At 43.1% G+C, this 23444-nt stretch overlaps 1 protein-coding gene across 1 annotated transcript in view; it reads left to right on the top strand.

Moving 5' to 3' along the window:
- Window positions 1-22921, top strand: part of LOC105695867 (lachesin) — a 35254-nt gene extending 12333 nt beyond the window's left edge. Inside the window, exons 3-9 of the mRNA XM_023434830.1 lie at window positions 4162-4347; window positions 12712-12795; window positions 14603-14726; window positions 15871-16062; window positions 16894-17013; window positions 18366-18536; window positions 22538-22921. Of these exons, the coding sequence (XP_023290598.1) occupies window positions 4162-4347; window positions 12712-12795; window positions 14603-14726; window positions 15871-16062; window positions 16894-17013; window positions 18366-18536; window positions 22538-22827 (1167 nt within the window). The 3' untranslated portion in view covers window positions 22828-22921. The remainder of the gene's footprint in view (window positions 1-4161; window positions 4348-12711; window positions 12796-14602; window positions 14727-15870; window positions 16063-16893; window positions 17014-18365; window positions 18537-22537) is intronic.
- The last annotated feature ends 523 nt before the right edge of the window (window positions 22922-23444 follow it).

Genomic DNA, 23444 nt, shown 5'->3' with positions numbered 1-23444 from the left:
CCCGGGCTCCGATGACATTTTTAATGATCGTCCCGCTTGACTAGATTTTATCCAAGTGCGCACATCTACGTGCATTTTTTGCTACGAGAATCCGGACGCCGTCACTTCTGACGGTAGTTTCACGTGATCAAAGCAAATGGTTACCGCGTTGTCATTCCGATCCGCGAGGATGCGTCTCGTAGAATCAACGTCGATTCGAATACAACACTTTTTTTAAGGGTATTAGACCAAACTGTCCGAAACTTTGACACATCACTCCTGATCATCTAAGAATTATCCTAACACGTTCAAAATTTGGATTTTTCAAAAAAAATTGTTTAACTCAGCCCAGGCCAGAACCAAAATGGCGTCGAGCTCTCATATTTCGATCAATATACAATTATCGAAGGCTCTGATATGAGAATCGAAAGAGTCAAGAGTCAAGAGTCCCTGTTAATCGATAAACTCGCATTTGAACGGGATAAAGGCAAAAAAAGTGTTGTATGCTCTTGTATACCAAAACGATGGGAATACGAGGTCTCGGAGTGAAGATTTAATTGACCTGGAAATCACAGATGGCGCAGAATGTCAAAATATTGGTGCTAGAAAGCTAGATTATCGTCAAAAGCGTTAATCCGCTACTACTGGATCGCGAGATATCTTGTCAAAAGCGTTAATCGGCCAGTATTGGGTCGTGAGATATCTCGTCCAAGGTAACGAAAGGGTTAAGGAATGCCCAAATTCCTCGCGAGATACTCGAAAATCCTGAAAAAGGTGCTCCACGGGGACAACGATTTTGAGCGTATTTCTCAACCGATCGAGCTCAACGAGTGCTCGTTTTAAAGATAAAATGTTGACGTGTGTTTATATGGAAGCGATTTTCAATCGAGCACCTCCTTCCTAGGTAAAAGGGCATTGAAATTATGTCGTTGCATTTTTTTATATGAAAATGACCACTTATCGAAAATCGCTCCCATACAAACACAGGTCAACATTTCATCTTCGATATGAGCACTCGTTAAGCTCGATCGGTTTAGAAATACGTTCAGAATCGTTGTCCTCGTGAGGCCCTGCAAAATCGCTGGGGTGGTGTGCGCCCTTAAGAGTCGCGTCAACGGTGGAAAAATTCACGGCCGCTTTTTTTTATGTTTCCTGTTCCCATGTGGAATAAACAATGTGAAAAATGTTCCTGGATTCGGCAGGATTCTCTCTCGTGTAAAAGTTCCGCAACGGCAATCGGTACGGACTCAATTACAATTCGGTGTCGATTCTGCCTTTGCCGATGTACCGGTAATTGTCGGATCATGGTAGACGGTTTGTAGCTCTTTCCCATCGTTAAACTTGCGCAACGGTAGAGAGTAACAGTGATAAAGGGAAAACACGTATAAAAATTACCCGCGTGTTTCTGGCCATTGTTACCGTAAACTATACACATGTAGGGTTGCACGTGCAATTATTTGCTTCGATCCTCTCACATTAATTCAGTCGTCGTTAATTTCTCTTTCTTCCTAGTTATCATAGGCAAGGCGAATACTGCCCTGCCGCAAAATAATGTAAACTGCATGACTTCTGATAATCATCCGTTATCATACGCTATTGTAACCATTCATTATCGGATGGTTTCTTGCATTCGGAATATTCGGAAAGCTGTGTTCAGTTTCTCTTCAAAGAGCAGTTAAGATGATATGAAAGAGTCAGCCATTAGATATCCGAAAAGTCAAATCGTTGGGGAAAGTATTCTCCGAACTGGGTATACGGATTCGTTTCAAATTTTACCACGGGAATATCCCTAGTAGCATAGAATAATTTATAAATATTTCTTTGTAATCTTTGGTAAATATCTCAAGCGACAGATTTTTCAAGATTTTTTGTAGATTTCAGTCGAAGATATCTGAAATATTTGTTGAAAATCTCAGTGACATATTTAGTTTCAATAATTTATAAACATATACAGAGATTATATTTTTTAATTTATGAACATATAATAAAAATAGATTTTTTCACTTCACTTATTTACTTCTTTTATTTTTGTAATATTTTCGTTCCGCTATTCCATTATGGGAGCGAAACGTGTGATTTTGATTTTAAATATTTTTAAAACATTTATAATATATTCGGCAGATAATATTAAAAAAAATACTTGTATTAAAATGAAACGAAATGTTTTGTATATCTGGTAGAAAAATATTATGAAAACACATGGAGGTAATATTATGTAAATATTATGGAGATAATATTCTAAAGTAAACGTTTCGTAAATATTTCAAATGTCTGCTAAATATTTACAAAATGTACGATATTCATTAAGTATATAGAAAATATAGGACAAATATTTTGTGCTACTAGGGATGGAGGCCCTAAAGTAGGTTCTGAAACTCAGGAAATTTCATATCTCATAAAGAATGAATTTATTTATCATGGAGTAGAACCAACATGGCGTGATCCTGGCACGTTCGATCTTCTACGCTTTTCGAAGGCTTAGAATCGAAAATGAAGATTGTCAGGACGTAGCTCGAACGATTTAGAATACCGTAGAAATGGAATATTACAGAGTCAGATGGGAAAATATGGAAAAGATTTTCACCAACGATTGTAAGAGAATGCTGGCTTGTCTCGAGTTTAACACGTGTTTATACAGCAAAAATTTATTTTCAGCTAAACGCCACAGATGGCGACGTTGGTCCTAAACAGTCGTTAGAATAATGGAATTCCCGGGATTTTGTCAGTTTTACATCGATCTCTTCATCATTGCTTTACCGAAATGACATATGGAACGCACCAGTTCGCATAATTCTCAATGTAGACGGTAAAAGACTTAAATATAAATATAAATGCCGCTAACGTGACGCGCCATCTTACGTTCCCACTTCAGTATTCAAAAGGGCATTATCACCACAAAAGGCAGAGATGAATTTTAATTAATCAACCTCGATTAAATTTCTCAGCGCCTTTCATATCATCTTACGGATGTTCGCGTATTTTCGATGAGTCGTTAAGGGTCCGATATCTCAGAAGATATCGTCGAAAGTACTCCTTTTTGCTCGAGGAATCGATTTCGAATAGCGGCATTAGTATCGGCGCGAAAACGTCGCGATGGCTCCCGCGGAATAAATCTCTGCCGCCACAGATAGCAAGGATCATCAGGGAGATGGTGCAAGAGGGTTTTACTCGCCCCCAGCGGGGTTTTTCCAAAAAGACAAACTACGTCGCGACGGAGCCTCGGTAAGATAATGTCAAGACATGGCGGGGCCACGGAGTATCAGTCCTCCCATTGTCTCCGAGCGGCGTCGCGACGCTCGCCGTAACCGCATGCGGAGTCCCGCGATCGGAGGGGCGCCGCGATATTCCTTCCGGAAAATGCAAATGGCGCCCCGAAGTTCACCCAAGTGACGCGGCAATCCTTCCTCGTCCATTGGTCCTGCGAGCGCCGAAGTTGCCGAGGTTTCAAATCCGGGATGGTCGAGTGGTATCGCGTCGAGTGCACGTCGGGAAATTGCATCCCGTGGCCCGCGTTCTGCTGAACTAGATTGCGCTTAACAGAGCTCGGTTATTTGCATCCCTGTGCCTGCGCCACTGGGTCTCCTTGGGAAAGGGGCGGGGCCTCCTCTCGCTGCCCAATCCGGGGAGACTGGACGCGCAAAGTTGCTTGCTACACATCGGCGTGGACGCGGAAGTCTTTTCTTAGACAATCGATCATAAGTTCCGTTATGACTGCAGGTGAACAACAGGTTCAAAAGAAAAAAGTGATCTGTAGGGTGAAGGCGAAGCCAAGGAACAATTAACCTTAAAATCGCGTACCTCTCTACTAAATCGGTCATCTTGGACTTTCGTGAGGTTTCTGGCGTTCGGGACGTCGACGAATGTGTATCTACCCTTTTGCCCTTTTCAAGAAAAGTGTAGTACCCTCGTTACCATCGAGGGTGGAAAGTGCAGTCAACGCGAACAAACCTATTGATGACGCACTGGGTCCCACTATTGTTGCTATTTATGCGGTTAAGAACACTCCAGCAGACATGAATGTCTGTCTTCAATGAAGGGAAGCCATTCTTGTCTGCCGGTACACGTGTTACGAGGAACGAGCTCAATAGATATTGCATAATATTGCAAATGACATACTTTCATGCATCTTCCAAAGGAGGAAGAAAAGCAATCGATATCGAATCCATTGATAATGGTTTTCAGGTCGGGTGGGTAAAAACTGACAACAAGGCGATTCAAGCAATCCACGACCGTGTCATTACGCACAATCCACGGGTGTCCGTTTCAAGAGGTGACCATTCAATGTGGAATCTACACATCAAAGGTGTGCAGCTAGATGACGCCGGACTTTACATGTGTCAAATCAACACGGATCCTATGAAGAGCCAGGTGATATTCCAATTCGACATTTGCTAATATGCTGTCCATACATTTATCTCTTATTTTAGGATAAGACCCGATGCAGTATTTTTACGATAAAATACAGGTACATTCCCGCGGCTCGTTTGTGTCAGTTATCATTATCAGTTACTCCTTAAGGTGAAGTGAAACCCTCCTCAAATCAGTCAATTGGAATGAGACAGGTTTTTAAGGGTATTGGAACTAACCGTCTGAAACTTTGACACATAACTCGTGAGCACCTAGGAATTATCCTGACACTTTAAAAATTTGGATATTTGAAAATAATTGTTTAACTTAGCTCAGATCAGAACCAAAATGGCGTAAATATATCATATTTCGATCGGTAGAAAATTATTGAAGGCTCTAATATTAGAAACGAAAGGATGAAGGTAGTTGTACGACAATTTAGAACACTCTGGTAATCGAGAAACTCGTATTAGAACGAGATAAAGAGGAAAAAAGTGTCTTATGCGCTGCTATGCTAAAACGATGGGAATAAGAGGTCTCGAAGTGAAAATTTAGTTGACACGGAAATCACGGATGGCGCGGGGGGTCACTCCGCAGTCAATTAGGGCCTCGAAAATCACGAATCCAGAGGATTTCTGGAGTTTTACTTCGACTTCCTTTTAATTATTCTACGAAAACGACAGGTGGAGTATGCCATTTAGTACAATACCCAATATAATTCGACACAGCTGTCAATATAAAAATGAACGTCGGCAACGTAGGTATATAGAAAAATCTTTTTACCGACATCGGTCATGTTTCTCGACGTGTTTCACTTCACCTTAAACAGAAAATGAGTGATGTTTATCCAAACCCATGGCAGAAATCTGCACTTTATATTTGCAGCCTGGCACTTTTCCATACCCTCACGCGGGTAGTTTAATAATTAAATAGATTAATAATAGTCGTAAATAAAAACTGGGGAATTTCTTTCTTGAAAAGAAATATTTGTATTTTATGTAAAAATGTGCATGATGACTTTGGATAAAAATTACCCAATTTTCGTGTAAGGGTTAAACTTAACTTCTTTCTTTAGGGTTAAACTAAATTTCTTTCTTGAAGAGAAATATTTGTATTTTATGTAAAAATGTGCATGATGACTGGACAAAAATTACCCAATTTTCGTGTAAGGGTTAAACTTAACAGTTCGTCCGATTAGGTTGGGCTATATTGCGAAAGTTGTTTGGAGCTCCAGTCACTCGCGTGCTCATCTCTGAAAGGGAATGTCAAATAGAATTTCTTAGGAATTTCATGGAATATCGAGAGGTGTACCTTTTGGGAAATAAAATTATCGGCCGTCGATCATTCCCCGCTTGTCAAAGTACCTCGACTCGAGGTTCGAGAAGTCGGACGCCTCGAAGCTCGCTCGAGTGGCCAGCGAGGAGCTTTCCTGTATTAATTATACAGCCCCTTGAATATGCCGTTGATTTCTGGCGGAAAGTCGAGCGAAAAGCGAGGCGCTGATCGTTAATCTTGCACGATAACCGATTGCATCTGAGAGTCAAATATTTCCCCAGGTAATAACAGGCGAATGAATTGGCTCGGACTGGTACCTTTCTGCCCCTAGATCGTAGTCATGGCTTCGATGAATTCATCGATTCGGCGATAAAGGCATTCCTTCATTGATTACCTCTTCTTCAAAAGATGGCTAATAATATTATTTCTTTTCATAAAGTTACGTTAAATATGAACTTCCCCTTTCTTTAGTAGGGGAGAACGAGGTTAATTGGTTTTCATTGAAAACATTCACAAATACGTTCTGGTTAATTTAATAAATTTCAGCGCAAACTAGATGTGACGTTTTCGCTTTTGCGTTCCGGGTATTAAGGTGATGTGAAAGTGGCGTCAAAGAGGTTCTGTTTATAAAACTTTTCTCCCACCTCGATTTACCGAATAGTTTGAAACTTTACTACGTGAATGGGGAGAAAATTTCCTGAAACTCAGGAAATTTCAATTCTTTTCAAATATGTTTATAGGTATTTTCAAAATAGCTTATAAAAATGAAATTTCGTGAGTTTCAGGATCTACCTTAGGGTATCCATATTCACGTTGTAAAGTATGAAACGATTTGAGACACCCAGTTCGTAGAAAAGTTTTATGAACGATTGAGCTTTCGGATGCCACTTTCACACCCACTTAAGGTGATATGAAAGAGTGAGCCTATATATGTATATGAGAAGTCAAATCGTTGGGGAAAGTATTCTCCGAATTGGGGGTATCGATTCGTTTCAAATTCTACCACGGAAATCTGGAGGCCATAAAGTAGGTCCTGAAACTCGTGAAATTTCATTCTTCATGAAAAATTTGTTCGTTTATCATGCACTAGAACCAGCATGGCGTGGTCCGTGTATGATGTCGATGTCTTACGCTTCTTCGAGTTCTAGAATCGAAAATGAAGGGTTGCAGGGCCTAGCTCGAGCAATTTAGAATACCGAAGAAATAGAATATTATAGAGTCAGATGGGAAAATATGGAAAATACTTTCACCAACGATTGCAAGAGAAAAGGCTTGTCTCGAGGCTAACACGTGTCTTTAGAGCAAACATTTAGTTGCAGCTAAACATCACAGACGTTGGTTCTAAACAGTCGTTAGAATAACGAATTCGCGGGATATGGACAGTTTTACATCAATCTCTTCAGCATTACTTTACTGAAATGACATATGGAACGCTTCAGTTCGGATAACTCTCAACATAGACTGTATAGAACTTCAACATAAATATAAATGTCGGTAACGAGACGCGCCAGCTTATGTTCCCACTTCAGTATTCACAATGACGTTACCACCAAAAAGGGTGGTATGGATTTTAATTTATCGACGTCGATTCAATTTCTCAGCGCCTTTCATATCACCTTAAGACGACTTCGGTCGAGCCAAATAGGATCCGTTTTCGTGCGGTCCTTTTATTTTCAGCCGTAAGTAACGTGACGGGAAAATGTACTGGGGGAGAAAGGTCCAAGTTTATTTACGAGGGAAAAGGGCCGGGATTTCCGACTGTGATTTAAGCGAATTTTTACAGGACCCTCGCCCCTCTCACACTCGACGTCCTGCAGGGAAAAAACTTTTCGATAAAGACCCTAATGCTCACTTAAACGAATTCCGGTTCTGGGCGAATTTCCAAGTCCTTGATTTTTATTACGATAAGAAAATGGAATTATTACCGTGTCCGATACACTCGCATAGTCTGGAATTCTTTTAGGAAAAAAACAGTAAAAAGATGTACGTGGCAAAAAATGTTCCAATTAAGTTAACTGAAAAAATTCTGCCCGCAATGCCGGGAAGGCTACGTGATTTCAATATCACCCTGAAAAATGATTCTCTTCATCGGTGCGAATCAATCCCTTTGACGGTGGTCAGTGATGCAATTTATTACGGAGCAATAAAATATATTTTGGCCAAAAGGATTTCCCGGTATCGAATAAATGTTATTTGGATGTAATAAATCGTTACTATGTCACCGGTGAATGGGATAGGTTTGTTTGGTCAAAGAGGTACTTTTTTGGTCGATTAGATTATAAAAATCAAATCGTATCGCGTCATCAGGAACTTTCTGCGAGTAAACATTTTTGACTTTTTTGAACCTGATGCAAAATTAGCCCTTTCCGACCAAGGAATTAATAAGAGCCTTCCGCATATTTGGAACGTGAATTAAATTCATCAATATCGCACCAAAGGTTCCTCTTTTCGGTGCTTTTTTGTGCCTAACACTTTCCAAAAGAACTGAGCAAGCCAACGAATTTTTTCCGATTCTCGATTATATTGAAGGTTTGATAAAATCGCGAAAGGAGTATTTATGCGCGTCTTAAGGTGATATGAAAAAGTCAGCATATATATACCTGAAAAGTCAAATCGTTGGGGAAAGTATTCTCCGAATTGGGTGTACCGATTCGTTTCCAATTTTACCACGGGAATACGGAGACTCTAAAGTAGGTCCTGAAACTCATAAAATTTTATTTTTCATAAAAAATTGATTTACTCATCATGGACTGGATCCAACATGGCGTGGTCCGTGCACATTTTCGATGTTTTACGCTTCTTACAGGCTTAGAATCGAAAATGAAGAGTTTCAGGACCTAGCTCAAACAATTTAGAATACCAAAGAAATAGAATATTATAGAGTCAGATGGGAAAATATGGAAAATACTTCCATCAACGATTGCAAAAGAATGCTGGCTTGTCTCGGAGCTAACTCGTGATTCTAGAGCAAACATTTAGTTGCAGCAAAACGTCACAGATGGCGCCGTTGGTCCTAAACAGTCGTTAGAATAATGATTTCGCGGGATTTCGGAAGTTTCTTCATCATTACTTTTCCGAAATGACATATGGACCGCTTCAATTCTTGTAACTCTCAACGTAGACTATAAAAGACTTCAAGATCAATATAAATGTCGGTACGTGACGCGCCAACTTATGTTCCTACTTGAGTATTGAAAATGGCGTTACCACCAAAAAGGGTATAGATGAATTTGAATTAATCGACCTCGATTCCATTTCTCATCGCCTTCCGTAACATCTTAACTCCATCCACGCGAGTCGCAAGACATCGGAAGGCTCGGTTCCTCCTTTGGGATAACCTCTGGAGAGGTTCCCTTGAAAGAGTCGTATCAACTTAAGACGACAGAAATGTCGAGGGTTTCCCAGGCTTCTTTCGCCAGGCCGTCTTCCACGGGGAACAAAGATCCACTTTGAGGGTCACAAATTAATAGGCAAAGGGAATCTAGTTAGCGCCAACAAAAGAGTCAATTTGGTTTTCCCGCGTCTCCTGGTGGGCGAGATTCAAGATTCGAGATTGGGGTGCAAAGTGTGACCTGTGCTCCCCTGTTAGGCGCAGGTGCTCACCTGACGCCCATTTACTATTTTGAGCGTTTTCAGTAACGAAGCCCAGCGGCTGCCCCGGCTCCCAGATCCCGGCTACCGATCCAACCGGGGCCAGAGGAAACCGCGGTAAGCCGACGAACTCGGCGAAATAACTAATTGGAAATGGTACTGTCGAGTGTCCGGATCGATAAAGTGCGAGCCGGCGAGAGCCAATTATACGATCTGCAATTGCGAGGTCGCCGACGTCGCGACCGGATCAGCTCGGACTTCCGGGTAACTCGCGGACTCCTGCCGGCTGAACGTGGGGCGCAAAATCCCCGACTGCTTTTTTTTTTTCCCCCTTTTTTGCAAATCTGCCCCGCCGAACCCGCTGTTGCTGGTATCGAGGAGTCCCTATTAGCCGAGTTCGATTCGGGTCCTGGTTATCGACTAAGTCGGGCACGGAGGAACCCCCCAGGTGTGATCGCGCGCACGGAGTTTCGGCGACCAATTGGACGTGGCGAGGAGCCAATTATTCGATCCGCGATTGCTGACAGTGCGGCCCGACTCGCACTTTCCCCCAAGTGCGGATCCTGGGCACCGTTTGCGGTTCCATGAGGCGTTGCCCAGGGTGCCGAGGTGCAAGTGAGATTTTTCACCCTGGAACAGCCGTCGTACTTATTTTTCTCTTTTGCTGCGGTCGGAAACTCGGCATTTTCACGGATTTCGTTTCTAACATTAATCGAGCGGTTGGTCATCCCTGTCAAATCCATAATTGGTTGTTAAGTACGACTCAACCCTAGTAGCACCAAATATTTGTCCTATATTTTCTATATGTTTAACGAATATCGTACATTTTGTAAATATTTACCAGACATTTGAAATATTTGCAAAACGTTTACCTTAGAATATTATCTCTATAATATTTATATAATATTAGCTCCATGTGTTTTCATAATATTTTTCTACCAGATATACAAAACATTTCGTTTCATTTTAATACAAGTATTTTTTAAATATTATCTTCCGAATACGTTATAACCGTTTTAAAAACATTTAGGATCAAAATTACACGTTTTGCTCCCATAATGAAATAGCGGAACGAAAATATTACAAAAATGTCTCGTGTTTTTTTATAACAAATGAAGTATCCGATAATAGTCGTGAAGTAAAAAAATGTATTTTTGATATGTTCATAGGTTAAAAAATATGATTTCTATATATGTTTACAAATTCTTGAAACTAAATATGTCATTGAGATTTTTAACAAATATTAAATATGATTTCTATATATGTTTATAAATTCTTGAAACTAATTATTTCATTGAGATTTTTAACAAATATTTCAAATATCTTCGAATGAAGCCTACAAGAAATCTTAAAAAATCTGTCGCTTGAGATACTTAGCAAAGATTACAAAGAAATATTTAGAAATTATTCTACGCTACTAGGGAAGGTGCATATGTCGAAGAATATTAGCTTAGGATTTTACATTGGAGTGCTTTATCGGATTACATCGGGGTTGGGATTACCTTCGGGCGTAAGAATTTATTTGCGCTATGTTGGATTATTTTTACTATAAACACCTAACAATATTTAATACTTCAGCGATTTTACACGTTCTGAATTTCATCCGCTTGTTCGTTTCTTTATTTCGTCCAGATAGCGGAGCAATGCGATTCCTGTTTGCGGCTCGCTCAGCTTTTGATAATGTGGTTTTAAACAACAAATAAGTAGCCGTCCTTGAGACTCCCATGCATTGATAGGATTTGCGGCTCGTTTAGCTTTTGATAATGCGGTTTTAATCAACAAATAAGTAGCCGTTCTTAAGATTCCCATACATTGATAGGGTAGCCGGCCTATCTTGAAACTAACCGCAGCGGCGAGTCTTCCGTCGGTTTCGTCGATTTTTTTCGCCATTTCGTGCCTCCCACCGTGGTCTTACCTCGTAGGGAAAATTTTCCAAAGGTATTGCGCAATCTTAAATAGAGCAGGTCTCCGTACCTTGTGCCAGCCCGAGGAGCTTTTCCGAGGAACCTATGGGGCACTAAGTAATGAATGCACCAAGGGGCACTACCTCGGCTGCCGTTCGAATGCTTCCAGTCAATCGGGAGGGAAACCTTGCCTCGTTCTCAGTCTATGACTTTCGGGGTGGTTAAAAGTCAACGCCACCCTTTCATCGCTCCTCACCCTCGCTTGCCCTCTCTAGAATCCCCTGTCTTTTTTTTGTGGCGTCGCAACTGTGCTTCCTCGATTTAACCCCTTCTTAATTTGTCGTCGTTTTCTCCATAAAGTTGGAATAAAACGTGAATGATCTATTTAAAAATGATTTAGATGAGAAGTCATCATGTTCCATTAAGAGAGTGGGGTAGTAGTAATTTATTCTAATTTTTTGTTAACGACGTCTGATAGTTAGAAATGCATTGTTATCAGTTTCATGTAGTTACCGAGCATCGATACCGGAATTGTACTTGCAGATGGAATTACGCTTCTTGTTTCCAAGGCGCAACAAACAATTTCGCCGTTCCCCCTCTCCCACTTTCCCTGTTCCCTTTTGCCCCCCGCGATCTCACCCTCGCATCCTCTGGAGTGCATACAATACTAATGAAGTACGCGTGTACAAGTCATGAGCAGTTCCGCGGTTGTTCGTTCGAGATTCAACGCGCAGCCGGCATGCGAGAGACAACTCGGGTGCAATTATTGAAGTTTTCACTCACTCTAGAAATCCGCTTTAAGGGTTAACGCCGCAGTAATTGCTAGGCAGCTTTATATTAAACGACGTTGAGTTGTAGGACCCCTCGTGAGACTTTAACAAGTGGAGATCCACATGTCAAAAATAAAGCCATGAGGAGATTTCAGTAATAACGAAGCTGCCTAGTAGTATAGAATAATTTATACATTTTTCTTTGTAATCTTTGCTAAATATCTCAAGTGACAGATTTTTTCAGATTTCTTGTAGATCTCATTCGAAGATATCTGGAATATTTGTTGAAAATCTGAATGACATATTTAATTTCAATAATTTATTCTACCAATTCTTAAGATGACAAGAAAGTGTTGTCCAAGAAGTTTCATTTATGAAAGTTCCTCTCGAACTGGGTGTACCGAATTGTTTCAAACTTCACAAGGTGAATATAAAAGCTATAAGGTTTTGACACCCATGAAATTTCAATTCTTTTTAAACTTGTTTACAGATGTTTTCAAAACATTTTATAAAGAATGAAATTTTATGGATGCCAGAACTTTCCTTCTAGCCTCCATATTCACGTTGTAAAGCTTGAAACGATTCGGTATATCCAGTTCAGCGAAAAGTTTTACGAACAACTGAGCCCTCGGATGGCAGTTTCGTATCAGCTTAATGTCTGCAACTAGGGCAAATCAAGTTTTGGCAGAAAGGTACCAGACCAAGTGCAGTTCTTGTGGCCTCCAAAATGATGCCGAGGTACAAGTGAAGTGCAGGTATCTTTTTTGCGAATCGTGCGTTGTAAATTTGTCTTTTACTCAGCGTTGGACAATTCGTGGTGAAATCGCGGTTCTGTTCTTTTCCAGACCGGCATGCTCTCGATCGAGGTGCCGCCCGACTTCGTGGCCGAGGAGACCTCCGGCGACGTAATGATAAACGAAGGAGGGCAGGTGAGATGATTGCTCCCGATAGTGCCGTTCTCAGTGGAGGTTTCAGGGTTCCTTTGGTTACGGGGTGTACAATGGAGTATATTGGGGTCAGGGAGTCGATGCTTGGCGAGGTGACGGACCCCGGCCCAGCATCCTGCCGACTCCTTGCCCGAGGAGACGTTCGATTGTTACGGGCACGGCTATCGGCCGTGCCATTTATCCGCACCTCTGACTCTTCATCAATTCTCTGTCCTTTCGGAAGCATCTTCTGTGCACGTAAGGATGCTTCTCGAGCCTCTTACTGTCTCGGAAATAAGACGCCGCGCTCCGAGTCAGACTCCACTGTACAACCTGTCGCTCCGTATGCGTAACTAGTCATATTCAGGATTTATTTCTTATAATTGAATACGTTAACCCTCTATAACCCAATTATTTTTTGCCATGCTGTCTAACCACACGATGTAACGTAAAATTCGAGTGCCGGACAGAAAATGACTATTTACATTGTAACGTTATCGAAATAGGGAAATAGCCATAAGATAGAACCTTTTATATTTCCTACCGAGTGGATATTAATTTTCGCGAAGTAGCCATATTTTTCTTAAAAAGGGACGTTTACTTTTAAGGAAGATATCGCTGTTTCTGCTGATGAAGAAGCTTCTGTCAATAGGTGACGTCCTTTTTTCTCAGGTAAAAGGTGCGATTACACGAGCTTAAATACATCAATCAGGGGAAATCTTGGGAATTGGGTTTCCAAACAGTGTTCAGGAGTTTTTCAGCCAATTTGGGTCGACTTTGCCGTATACGACGATTCGGTTCCTACGAGTTCGGTATACTTAATTCGCGTCGTGCTTCGGCTTCGTCGGCTTGGTTAGTCGGTAGCTGTAAACTCGACTTTACAAGGTCGACACCGGGACCGAATGAACTCGCCCGGGAAGGCGCATAAACCGTTTAGCTCGAGCTTGACGGCGAACGTTTGGAAACAAGGAGGCAGGGCCCCACTGACTCGATTAACGTTCGTTTGCCGGCGAGCTTATTTGTAGCGTTTGTTTAAATGAGATTCTTCAATCTGGAGTACCGTTCCGCGAAATGCTCTCGCGAAAAGCCTGCCTAATTGTGCTGTTTGATTGGCGCGTCTCGCGAAGTCGTATTCGGGTGGAGTCCTTTGGAAATGTCCCTGTAGACGGGACGTACAAATTGAGGTACTACGACGGCACGTTGAATGGTCCGCTTAACTGCTAGACGGAATAACGAGAGAATATTAAAAAGTACCTACCCAGGATTTTTCAGAAATTTAAAAATGAAGTCCTGATTTTAAGTCTTCAGAAATCTGTTCGGTACAATTTCACCTGGCCCGCGCGACAAGTAGTCTAACCTATTGTAGGGTCAGACTTGCACCTGTTTTTTGGAAAAAAAAATTATATGTCGATCAGTTTGCATATGCTCTTCCTCGGAATCATCGAATACAAGTAAAGGTGGTAAAATATGCCGAGAGAAAATTCCAGACACTCCTCTTTACAAGTGGTATCGTATTTTTCTTCGAGGCGACGAGCAGCGCGAGATCTTGTCGCTTCGATAGTCCCTTGGGAATGATTAGATAATTATTAATTCTGCTCCGTTTCCCACATCCGTAATTCTGAAATATCTTAGTACGGATATTGTTTGACCCAACGAGGCCCCAAGAGAAATCTCAGAAAAGAAATCGTGGTCACAAGTTTGCAGCGATCCGTCTCGATCGTTTAGAGGCCTGCGCGGTCGGTCGTAGCATTAAACTTTCGCACGTTTGTCGATAAAACCTTGAAAAATGATGCATTTTTGGCCGTTTAAGACGAAGCTGACATGTAGGGCCAGAGGCGTGCCCATGCCGCGCGTCACCTGGCGCAGAGAGGATAACAAGGACATTGTGATTCGCGAGGCGTACGGAGGAAGCGTAGCGAGTCAGAAAACACACGGTGAGTCGAGAAAATGCGTTCGATGCCCCAGCCAGTTGTACATATATATTCACGTACATATACATACATATATACACTCGCGACTCAGACCCCGCGAATTAATATGGAACCCACAGCGGTTTCCCTTCCGATGGCGAACGTGGAACGAGCTGTGGGAAATGCTCCCAGGGTCTCGTTTCCACCGGAGACACCTTTCGCGAGGGGGCACTTCTGTCCCCGAGATTTCGCCGAGATGGTCCCACCCAAAGCGAAAGTACGATCAAAGGCATCTTGGGGGGATAATTGGCCTTAATTTCGGTACGATCGACTCCCGAAAAGGGGGTTACATTTAATCTTCAATGGGCACTTTGACGCCTGGCTAATGAAATCATGTACCCCAAATGCAGAGCATGCACCATAGGTATAGTCGTTCCAGAAGATGGGGCAGCGTCCCCTCTTATGCTCTTCTTAACCCTTTCATTACGGTAGTCCACCACTTTCATTACGACAACCACCACTTAACGCGACACCGCGCCGAAAGGGTGCACATTGCTTGAAGACAGTCTTCGGTGTTCGAACTTACGTCTTCCACCTGAACAATGCCTCCTCGACATCCTTTTGTGTGTACACTTTTCTAAGGGTTAAGGGGGTATTACCGTCTAGAAGCTTATTTTTTAAGTAATATTTAGGAATTAATTTTGCGAAAACTATCAAACCTACAGTGCCGGGGTTTTTGGCGCATATTAATATTATTCAAAATGTACATTCAGGATGATTCATCGAATATGGGTCAATACAATCAAAAGATATTCTACAGATATGGCGGAATTTCTTACCGTCTAAAGTCGGTACCCGTACCCAAAGATCTTCGCATGTGTGCCGATTATAGTCGGCGCTCGTAACGAAAGGGTTAATGGAGGGTGGAGAGGGTGGAAGCAAATTATTTCGAATTTTCTCAAGATTTCCTGTGAAGTGATTTTCGTTTAGGTTACTTGTTGGGGCAATGTTGGGGTCGTGGAGCGATCTTGGTGGACGTAGCGACGAAGGGGTGCATGATCACCGGGATTGGCGCGTCGTCGATCGAGGGTCGAAAATATCGAACGGGGGGACGCGATATTCGAAGGGACCCCCACGGGGAAAATGTCTCCCGGGGCTCTAACCCTAGGGAATGCATCCTCTTTGACGCGTGTCTCTACACTCTCGGCAACGATACTTGCAGTGTCATCCATGCAGGAATTTCAAGGGGAGGTCTTGAGATTGTCGAGGATTTCGAGGACCGACATGGGAGCGTACTTGTGCATTGCCAGCAACGGAGTCCCACCTGCTATCAGTAAGCGCATCATAGTCAGCGTGCACTGTGAGTACTTTATCGAACCCGATCCCCCAAAATATCCACCGCGCACTAGTAACATTCAAAGCAATCGTTCCAAAGATCAAAAGACCGAGCTCATGCATTTTAATATACAGGGTATCCCATTTAACACTAGGTTTACGGGCGTTTTTTCATATACCTGTTTCTACGAGCACCCGTCAAATTGATGGGTAAACGAAAACACGCATTTTCTTTAAAAAATCGATTTATTCAAATTAAGTCTGTATTAAACGACACTAGGCTTTACGTTTAAATAAATTATTAATAAGTAAAAAGTCCTTTTTTAAAAATTATCACGGAAATGATTGGAATGCTCGTCCTCTCATCCTCGGAGTCAGAACTAGAAAGAATGCGCATATAAGGGAAGTCCTGACACCCATGAAATTTCAATTTTTTAAAAATTTGTAAATAGGTATTTTCAAAATGTTGTATAAAAAATGAAATTTTATGGGTTTCAGGACCTTCCTTATAGCCTCCATAGTTACGTTGAAAAGTTTGAAACCATTCGGTGCACCCAGTTCGGAGAAAAGTTTCACGAACCCTTGATTGACCCCTCGGGTGCCACTTTCACATCCCCTTAATTTTCATTTCGGAGTAAAAAATTCATTTTCATTCCCATGAGATTTGGTTGAAATCCATGTTACTGCATAGATTATGTTGGACTAACGTCGTTATCACGATTCTTCGCTTCGGTCCTCGGTTAATCTAGTGACAACCTTTGGGGGAAACTGCAGATCCGTGCAGCGATTTTCCGCGCGTTTTTCCCGAAGAAGCGAGTCTCTGTAGAGGTTTTGGGATGGAATTTCGAAATTGCAGTTCCCCCGGTGATCCACGTGCCGAATCAACTGGTCAGCGCTCCGTTGGGCACGGACGTGATGCTGGTGTGCTACGTGGAGGCGTTCCCGATGTCGATCAATTATTGGGTCAAGGATAACGGTGAGGATGCTCCTAGGGGCGACAAAGTGGGGATCATAACGAGCACCACTTCCGCCCGCGAAAAAGGGGTTCTCGAGCGCCCTTATCGACGTTATCACTAGTTATGTCGCGGTTAACGTCTGCACGCGGTGGTCCTCGGTTTCCGCGAGGCTACAAGTTGCCCGAACTATCCTCGGTATCCTCCTTCTTCCTTCCGATGGGACTCGCATTTGGGGTCCGATCTTCCACCCGTTCACCGACCGGGCGAATGTATGCAACGACATTTGTTATCGGCGATATCGCCTCCAAGAAACTTCGGCCGACACTTTAACTCAAGACTCTAAACAGCCGGGCTTGCGGTGGCGCGAATCCGACTCGCGTTAAGTCTTCGAAACAAAGTTTTAAGGGCCGCACCGGAAATCGGATCCGCGAGGCATCGAGATTGCGGGGGAAGAATGCGGATTTCTACTTTCCGGAATCTGTGATATCTCATTTTTCCAACCAGTCGACAGGTACGACCTCGGTATTTGATTTCGTATTCTCGTCACGCAGCAAAATCATTCAGGAATCGTTAGTCCAGCTTCAGATAATCGAAGATTTCCTCTCTTGAAGCATACTTTTACGGAATCTTCCTCAGGCATTTGCCCCACGGTGGAACGTAATTTCGTATTAATTTGACAAATATTCCTAGACATTCCGAGTTTCATTTCCAAAGGCATTAGTTAATTTATTTTACGTGCTTTACCTCGCACATTTTGCAAATCTTCCAGCTTGAGAACTGACCCTGCAGCGCTCATTCAATCTTAACTTAAGAAGCGGAGACTTCCCCGCGTATCAATGAATTATTCCCCGCAGCTAATTCGGTCCGGCAATTCCGCGCTCGGGTTGCGATTATCCCGACGTTAATTTCAAACGACACATTCGCCGCGCGTCCACCTCCGCTGGGGATTTCGGGGGAAATTTTCGTGGAAACAAATCGCTCGTTTCGGTGGCGAATAAAATCGCGCGAATTAACGCCCCATTCCGGGGGAATTCGACGCGGGGATGAATATTCCGGGAAATCCGAGCAGAGAGGGCAGAGAGGCTTCTTTCGGTGGTTGGCGCAGTTTTGCACCCCGGAGCCAACCACCGTGTCAATCTGCCGTTTGCTGGTCTCTCTGTGGAAGCCCGGCGTGTGCCCGGCCTCTCTCGGGTTCGAGTGGAGTTTCGATTATATATTCCCGTTTCTAGGCGAGACATTGACGGGCTTCGAGCGCTTTATTACGAATTTACTTGCATAAGCTCCCGCGAGCTACTCGCGTTGATAAGGCGCTCGCCCCGAAGAGGTGCCATCGACCGCCGAATGACGAATCCATGAACTCTTCTTCTTTAAGGGGCCATAATCATTTCTAGCGCTCGCCTCGACGTCCAGGCTGTTCCAAGCTCCAACTTCGAGGTCAAGATGATCCTGACCATCCGCAATCTGCAGAAACACGACACGGGCTCCTATGTCTGCGCCGCCAAGAACTCTTTGGGGGAGGTCGAGGGCAGCATCCGGTTGTACGGTGAGTTCGCTAGAGATCTTTCAGTTTTCGTCACCACGTCCCTCCTTCTCATTAAGAGCATATGAAAGAGTCAGCCTATATATATATATCTGAGATGTCAAATCGTTTGTGAGAGTATTTGTTGCTTCGCGAAGAGTACTCGGCGAAGCAATGTGCATGAGAAAATTTATTACCCCCAAAAACATTCTCCGGAAAACCCTTCTCTACTTTCGGAAATTAAAACAGTTGTGGTTCGGCATACTCTCGTGTGCATCGTCACGACAGTATTCTTCGAATTAGGGGTACCGATGCAGTATTTATGTTATGCAATAAGTGTTTTAGAAATGGCTCTAAGTAGTCATGATATGCAGGACAAATTGAAATGCGGTGTTTTGTATTTTTCTGAATTTTATTCTTGCAAGGGGAGTGGGGCCGGTAATTATATCGGCCAGAAGAGAGGTTTCCAGGGAAAAGCTTTCTCGTTGAAAGAGACGAAGGTGCTTCCTTGCCGATCTCGGGGATGATGGAAATAAGAAGCCCTTCTTCCTTTCTTTCTCTCGGTATTTCTCTCTTTCTCTCTCTCGAGTGGCGGACATGTTCGCGTTTACAAGCGTCCTTACTTTGCGGGTACGAAGACCCCTCCGAGGATTTCCTTCCATCACGCCAGCTCTATCCGGCCATTCGCTCATCTTTTCGCGAGGTGCTCGATCCTGCAGGAACCGCATCGAACGAGTCCTGAAGTCCTCTGGGACTTTCGTGTCGTTTACGGATTTAAAGGGGATCGCATCCCTTACGAATGGCTAACGCGGCGTTGTCGATGAGGACGGGGGAACGATTTGTTTCGTGATTCACCCCTAAAATCGAGTACCTTCAATGATAAATGTGGGTCGGATGATGTTTTATCATCCCCTACAAATTTCCGGGGGAGGGAGAAAAAATAACGAGGGAGCGAGAAACGACAAAGAAATGGCGCGGCAGGAAAAGGGGTCGCGAAAAGTGGAGGGAAGGAGCCGTGGTTTCTTGCAAGACGATCCGGTCACCTTCAACCGACTAAAGTGGGGTAAAGTATGGTAATTTAACGATTGCGGTAATTTCGGGTAGCTTTTTTCGTTGCTTCCGAATTTCCGGAGGAAGAGCCATTTTTTGCACGGACTTGCTGGCACGGTACGAAAGGCCGGCGCGGGGGGCGAAACCGTCGCGAGCGTATTTACAACTTCAATTTTAGGCATTATTTACTGCTGCTTGTGCAAACGCGACCTGGTAATTGCGGTAAATAGGCTGCGGCGAACGGGAAATGTACGGCGATACGTTACCGGGAAGTGAGTCCTACCATCCGGGGAATAACTAACGAAAATAGTAGTCCGCGTGATATCTCGTCACACCGAGCGATAACAAACTGGCTACTATTATTACTAATTAGGATTAACTAGTGCTATCGACGAATTACTGTCTTCACACACAAATTTCCTCAGTAGAAGATAAATCTTGAGCTCATACCTCGTCTGTAATAACAGAAATTTCCACCTGATCGTTAAACTTATCCACCCTCCATTAGAGCTGTAACGTTACATAACCTCGTTTTTCCCGTTTCCCTAAAGACATTATAGTCAATTAAAATGATATGAAAAGCGCTGAGAAATTTAATTAACGTCGATAAATTAAAATTCATTTAAATTCATCTACACCTTTTTTTGTGGATTCATTTTGAATACTCAAGTGGGGACATAAGCTAGAGCGTCACGTTACCGACGTTTGTATTTATGTTGAAGTCTTTTACAGTCAACGTTCAGAAATATATAGGAAATGAAGGGTTCCATATGTCCTACTTTAAAGACTCCATATTCACGTGGTAAAATTTGAAACGAATTGGTATACCCAATTCGGTGAATACTTTCCACAACGATTTGACCTCTCAGATATGTATATAGGCTGACTCTTTCATATCACTTTAATAAATTCAAAAATAATAACAGCCGATATCCTGCGGCTGTCAGATGTGGGGTAAATGACATTTATCGCACTTTTCGATTAATTATCATTTTATTAAGTCAGCAGAGTGTTCATCGCCAATGGCCGTCCACGTGGGGTTCCTCCCACGTGGGTCTCGCGTCGGGTTGTCACTCGAATTTATTTTCGGACTTTATTTCCATGGGCAAATAGGAACTTGGTCATCCGGATTGTATCTGGAGGCAAGGCGGGAATGTAAGATTTAATTGGCAGGCTGACTGAGATAATGGGGCGGCCTCGCAATGAGAGAATCAAAATTACGTTCAAAGGCCCGCCTAACGATGGCTCGTTCCTGTAAGCGATTAACCGGCGCGACACGACGCGCTAAATAATTATTCCGTCGAGGGGGGATAAAGCAACGCGAGCGTTGCCAAAGCAGCGGTGAAAAAGAGGCCGTGCGAGGCTTGAAATTGCGGTTCAACATTATTTTTCCGTAAAATTAGGCCGACGGCACATGGCGGTAAACGACGCCGCGCTGGTCGCGCTCCCTCTTGCTGGGGTTTTCGCTCTTTTAATTGCGTCATCGTTAAGTCCACTGTTTCACCTCCGTTTCCCTCTCTGCGAGCCTCATGCATTGTACTCTCCCCCTTCTAGCTACACATTTGCCATTGTGGCTCTTTTGCGAAATAGAGTTTATGTAAGGCGCACTTCCGGTTTCTGGACTTCTGGCACCGAGTCCGAAATGGAGACTCTGGAGCCGCTATTCGCTTACCGTGGTTATTCTTTTTTTTTTCGCGTTTCGGCGAGATATAGCTTCGTTAGTTACGTTATTGTTGCGTTTAACGTTTCGTGGCTTTTCGTCGCAAATTAAATCCTACACCCCTTTTTCGTTGGCGAAGTATTTTCTCGTAGTAATGCGGGAGAACATTAATTCATCCGCGGAATTTCGCGCCGGTTTATCGGACTTTTATTTTCGAAAAGTTACGCGATTTTGGCGGGAATTTCGCTTGATAATTCTGTTCACGGATGCCGGAGTTTGGCGGGACAGGGCGGAAAGTTAGGCATTTAAGAAACTTCATCTCTCGCGGTGTGACTCGGTGAGGAATTACATGGACAAAGAAAGGAAGCAATATTCACGAAAATTGTGACGATACTCACGGCCTTAAAGTCAAATAAGGACAGAATTTCTCTGAAATTCTTAAGATGATATGAAAGGCGCTGAGAAATTTAATTAACATCGATAAATTAAAATTCATCTATACCCTTTTTGGTGGTAACGACATTTTGAATACTCAAGTGGTAACATAAGATGGCACGTCCCATTTCCGACATTTATATTTATGTTGAAGTCTTTTACCGTCTACGTTGAGAATTATACGATATGAAGCGTTCCATATGTCATTTCGGTAAAGCAATGATGAAGTAATCGATGTAAAACTGTCGAAATCCCGTGAATTCATTATTCTAACGACTGTTTAGGACCAACATCGCCATCTGTGACGTTTAGCTGCAACTAAATTTTTGCTCTAAAAACACTTGTTACCCCGAGACAAGCCAGCATTCTTTTGCAATCGTTGGTGAAAGTATTTTCCATATTTCCCCATCTGACTCTGTAATATTCCATTTCTGTGGTTTTCTAAGTTGTTCGAGCTAGATTTTGAAACCCTCCATTTTCGATTTTAAGCCTCCAGGAAGCGTAAAACATTGGAAACGTTCACGGACCACGCCCCGTTCCCTAGTAGCATAGAATATTTTCTAAATATTTGTTTGTAATCTTTGCTAAATATATTAAGCGACAGATTTTTTAAGATTGCTTNCTACTAGGGTTGGTTCTACTCCATGATAAATAAATAAATTTATGATAAAAAATGAAATTTCGTGAGTTTTAGGACATACTTTAGAGTCTCCATATTCCCGTGGTACAATTTCAAACGAATCGGTACCCCCAATTCGGAGAATACATTCACCAACGATTTGACTTCTCAGATATATATAGGCTACCTCTTCATATCACTCTAATTAAATATATCTACTAGATTCTTATAAGTCGTTTCGCTTATTCTTATGTTCTCCAGACCTTCACGACATTCAAGGGGCGACCAAGTCGCAAACGGCCTACTACGACGAGAAGGACGAGGTGGTCTTCGGATCGGCCGAAATAGAGAAATCGGAGAACAAGCCCTACTCGATAGACAATACGGTCCACGGACATTTGGGATATCCTTCGGTATCATCGCTATCGCCAACCGGGACCAACAGGAAGCGTCCTGGCTTGCCCATAAACGCCACCTCCGGGAGCAGGAAATTTTTCGGAACTTCTATGTGGAGCGAAATACTCATCTTCCTCGTTATCATCGTCTCTTGAGCGAGGTATCGATCGAGCGGAACCGAGTAAACGAAGAATCGGGACACTTTGGCAACGAAAGAGGACGCAGGTGGTGAACGTTAACGAGCGTTCGGTGAACAGGGCTTTCGGACACTTTTAGCAGCGACGGGGAGTTTCCTTCGCACTTCGCAAACAGATTGCGCGAAGATTATACATATTGTATATCGAGGCTCCGGAAAGATGGATGGGCGCTTAACTCGTTTGATTTTGGGCGGCGACGGTTTCGATGTATCGTCTTCCCTGAGTGGCTTACACTTGTGTAGTTATAATAAACAAAAAGGAGAGAAGAAAAGGTGGCGAACTGTTAGGGGAGAGCACTAGGACCGAGGAGGACCCATCTGCAGGCTTGGGGCGACTCGCGCGCGAGGGAAATCCCCGATCTCGAAGGCGCGAACTTTTCTTCCCACGTGGCGACGTGCGTTCCTAGTTTCGCGTAACAAGCGTTTAATGAAAAAACTTGGGCGGCCCGCCATTCGATATTCTCATAAGGTCCAGGCAATCGAAATGTAAAACCCGCGAAAGGTATCGACTCGAAGTCGAAGTCGAGACGTTTCGAAGGTGGGCGAAGATTCGCACAGTCGTCCCTATCGCCGGCA

This window comes from Orussus abietinus, unplaced genomic scaffold (genome assembly GCF_000612105.2).
Source record: "Orussus abietinus isolate OABI.00-Male unplaced genomic scaffold, Oabi_2.0 scaffold111, whole genome shotgun sequence".
Lineage (NCBI taxonomy): Eukaryota > Metazoa > Arthropoda > Insecta > Hymenoptera > Orussidae > Orussus > Orussus abietinus.
The sequence above is the reverse complement of the archived record's forward strand: the minus strand, read 5'-3'. Positions and strand labels throughout refer to the sequence as shown.